The sequence below is a fragment of the Schistosoma mansoni genome, chromosome W, assembly GCF_000237925.1.
Source record: "Schistosoma mansoni strain Puerto Rico chromosome W, complete genome".
Classification (NCBI taxonomy): domain Eukaryota; kingdom Metazoa; phylum Platyhelminthes; class Trematoda; order Strigeidida; family Schistosomatidae; genus Schistosoma; species Schistosoma mansoni.
Window position 1 is genome coordinate 57,066,601 of NC_031502.1, and position 2,800 is coordinate 57,069,400.

Sequence of the window (2,800 nt, forward strand, 5' to 3'; positions counted from 1 at the left end):
AAAAATTTTATTCAATTCATTTAAATCCCCCAAAAAAAACTGTTTTGTCCAACCCAATAACTGATATATATTATAAACATATACAAGAGAATGTAAATAGATGATCAATAATGTATAATAATAATAATATTTACTTGAGATATCTCTTCTAAATGTTTTAAATTGTAATGAACTCTTATTAGAAAGTTGGTTTCAATAAGTTTAGTCGCGTATAATTTATAATAATAATAGACTCCGTTTTTAGCCTTAAAGACTGAAATACATTAAAATGATTATCAATTGTTTTAAGTTTTGTGATGTCCCGTTATTTGTTTACAAGCTGTGACCCCTTTAGTTTGGCATCTGTTGGGATGATCATACAAATTTCTCGCAATCGACATGACAAGCTCAGGAAGACATTAAGAACCATTTTATTCATTCAGCGTTTGATTAGAAGTTCACTAGAAATATCGCGAAGATGAAAAGTCACATGTAGAGGTTCTGATTGGTTGATTACTACACTGCCACTATGTTTAGTAGTATTCTAGAATTTTCAGTAAAACCCAAGGACTTTAAAAATACTATAAAAACCCTATATTTTCTGTACGTAAAGTGCTTCCCGCATATTTTGTGCCTTTTCTCTCGTGTTCAAGTCGCTGTGTAGTTCTAGCTTGGGGGTTACGAAACTAGCTTAGGATCCGAATATAGCGTTCAACCAGTAAGATGTATCACATCGATGTAACAAACCTACCATAGAGAAGAGCTTGTAGTGAAAAATACCGTTTCGATGCTGATGTACTTGTTTAGTAAAGATACCTGTTTAGTCACAACATAATTATTGGTCAGATATCTGTTATTCTTAAACTGAATAAATTCAATTAATTAATCGAAAATATTAAGATCAGATATCATGTGACTAGACAGTTTAAACGATTAGCCCGTGTTAGGATATTCACAGGAATATCCCAAAAATTATCTCGAACGTAAAGTGGTATGTTTCCAGACTCTCCACACATTTCACATGTTACTTCCTATTGGTCATTATTTACAGTTGTCCTAACTATGACTTTCACGTGTCGTCTCCCTATTGGTCAATTTTGGGTTGTCCTAATTATAACCTTCACATATCCTTTCTTTCCATTGGTTACTGGTCATAGTCATCTTAACTGTATAAATATGCCTTGTCTGTAAATCATTTTTGTTCTGCTTCGGACCCCATAAACAATTCTCATTTAACGGCTGTGTTCTGATTTACTGGAGTTTGGGGAACAGTATTGGGGTCGTACTAGGATATCTGAATTTGGTCAGCCGGTAGAATTCCGTGTAGTCCTATCGCAATACGCAATAATTTCGCGACGTAACAGCCCGTCACTAAACTTCTAATGACGGGGGTGTTGTTTACGAAATTGAGAGGACGAAAAGCGAATGTCCGGCGCTTCAACCGGGTTGGTGGACACGGCGAGTCCACCTAGGGGAGTTGGAAAACCCTGATTTCAAACCAATGGTTCACATGGGCTCCAGTATCCTGAAGGATCGAATGCCGTATGAATCAATCGTTGGTCACCGGCTACCATGGGACTGCATCTCCGCACGATGCTCCACTGCTTTGTGAATCAAAACTTCAGGTCAAAGGCTCTGGGTGTGGCCTTCTAAGAAAACCACCTGCTTCGATTTGGGTGCCCGGGCAGTATCACAGCCCTCACACAAATCGAATGAGCTTGTGCGGCGCATATGTATCTGGTGCTTCCTTGTATCAATATCTATGTGTTTAAATAATAATAATAACAACACTTCAACACATATATATCAAAAACAATCAGGTAAATTCTATCATCAAAGTAATGTAACAAATTGTCATCTACATGGGGTTGCTACGTCACAATAACAATTATCATGTCGACCCTAATAATAAGACGGTCCCTTAGGTTACTATCATCGGTAGAAGCAGTAGATGATAATAACTATATCTTCACAAATTCTAAAGATATATAATCCTGATAAGTTAGTGCCTATTCAGCATAACATTGGATGAGATATTTGCACACAATTCTATTTTAGTCATTCCCATAGGAACATATATGAAATACCATGACGAAGCCTTAACTACGATTTGATTACCCTATCTAGATTGAAAAAAAGATGAAATTATGACCAGCAAATTACATTTTCTATTTCACCTTGTACTATATTAAACATAACAACCAAAATATACAAGTACTTATTGGTTAAACACACTTTAATAGGTTGATGAATAAAAGAAAGTTTGTTTTATTGAAAATCAATATTTGTTGAATAACTTTTTATGGTCAGCAATTTGCATGCAAATTAATATATCGCTATATTCATTAGACTGGTTTATAATCTAATTTTGTTTCTAATTTCTTTGCATCGGCTATTTTGCGTACAGCTTTCATAAAGTCCTCTTCTATTGTATAATCTCGCTCTGCACGTATAGCAAACATACCTATGTTGATCAAAACAAAAAAGAATAATAAGGTTAAATAACATTTGCGAAATACAAGCTATGGTACTATATTAGATTGACACAATTGGAAATTATGAACAAAGTAAGGGAATTAAATTTATTTAGTATTTTTCAAAGTTGAAATCATGAGTCAATTGAAGCTAGATCACCATCGAAAACCTGGAAGCACTGGACGGCCGTTTCGTCCCATTATGGGACTCCTCAGCAGTGCGCATCCACGAACCCGCTCTCGCGAGATTCGAACCCAGGACCTACCGGTCTCGAGCCGAAGCCCTTAACCGATAGACCGGTGAGCTGGCCGGTATCCAACGGTGTTAATGTCTAACTTCAGAATTT

The 2,800-nt window shown here is 36.0% G+C and overlaps 1 protein-coding gene across 1 annotated transcript in view; it reads right to left on the bottom strand.

The window, feature by feature from the left end:
- Window positions 1-2,126: 2,126 nt before the first annotated feature.
- The window catches only part of Smp_017070 (putative 26s protease regulatory subunit S10b), a 23,679-nt gene continuing 23,005 nt past the window's right edge, over window positions 2,127-2,800 (bottom strand). Inside the window, exon 9 of the mRNA XM_018790279.1 lies at window positions 2,127-2,443. Coding sequence (XP_018655638.1) covers window positions 2,325-2,443 — 119 coding nt within the window. The 3' untranslated portion in view covers window positions 2,127-2,324. The remainder of the gene's footprint in view (window positions 2,444-2,800) is intronic.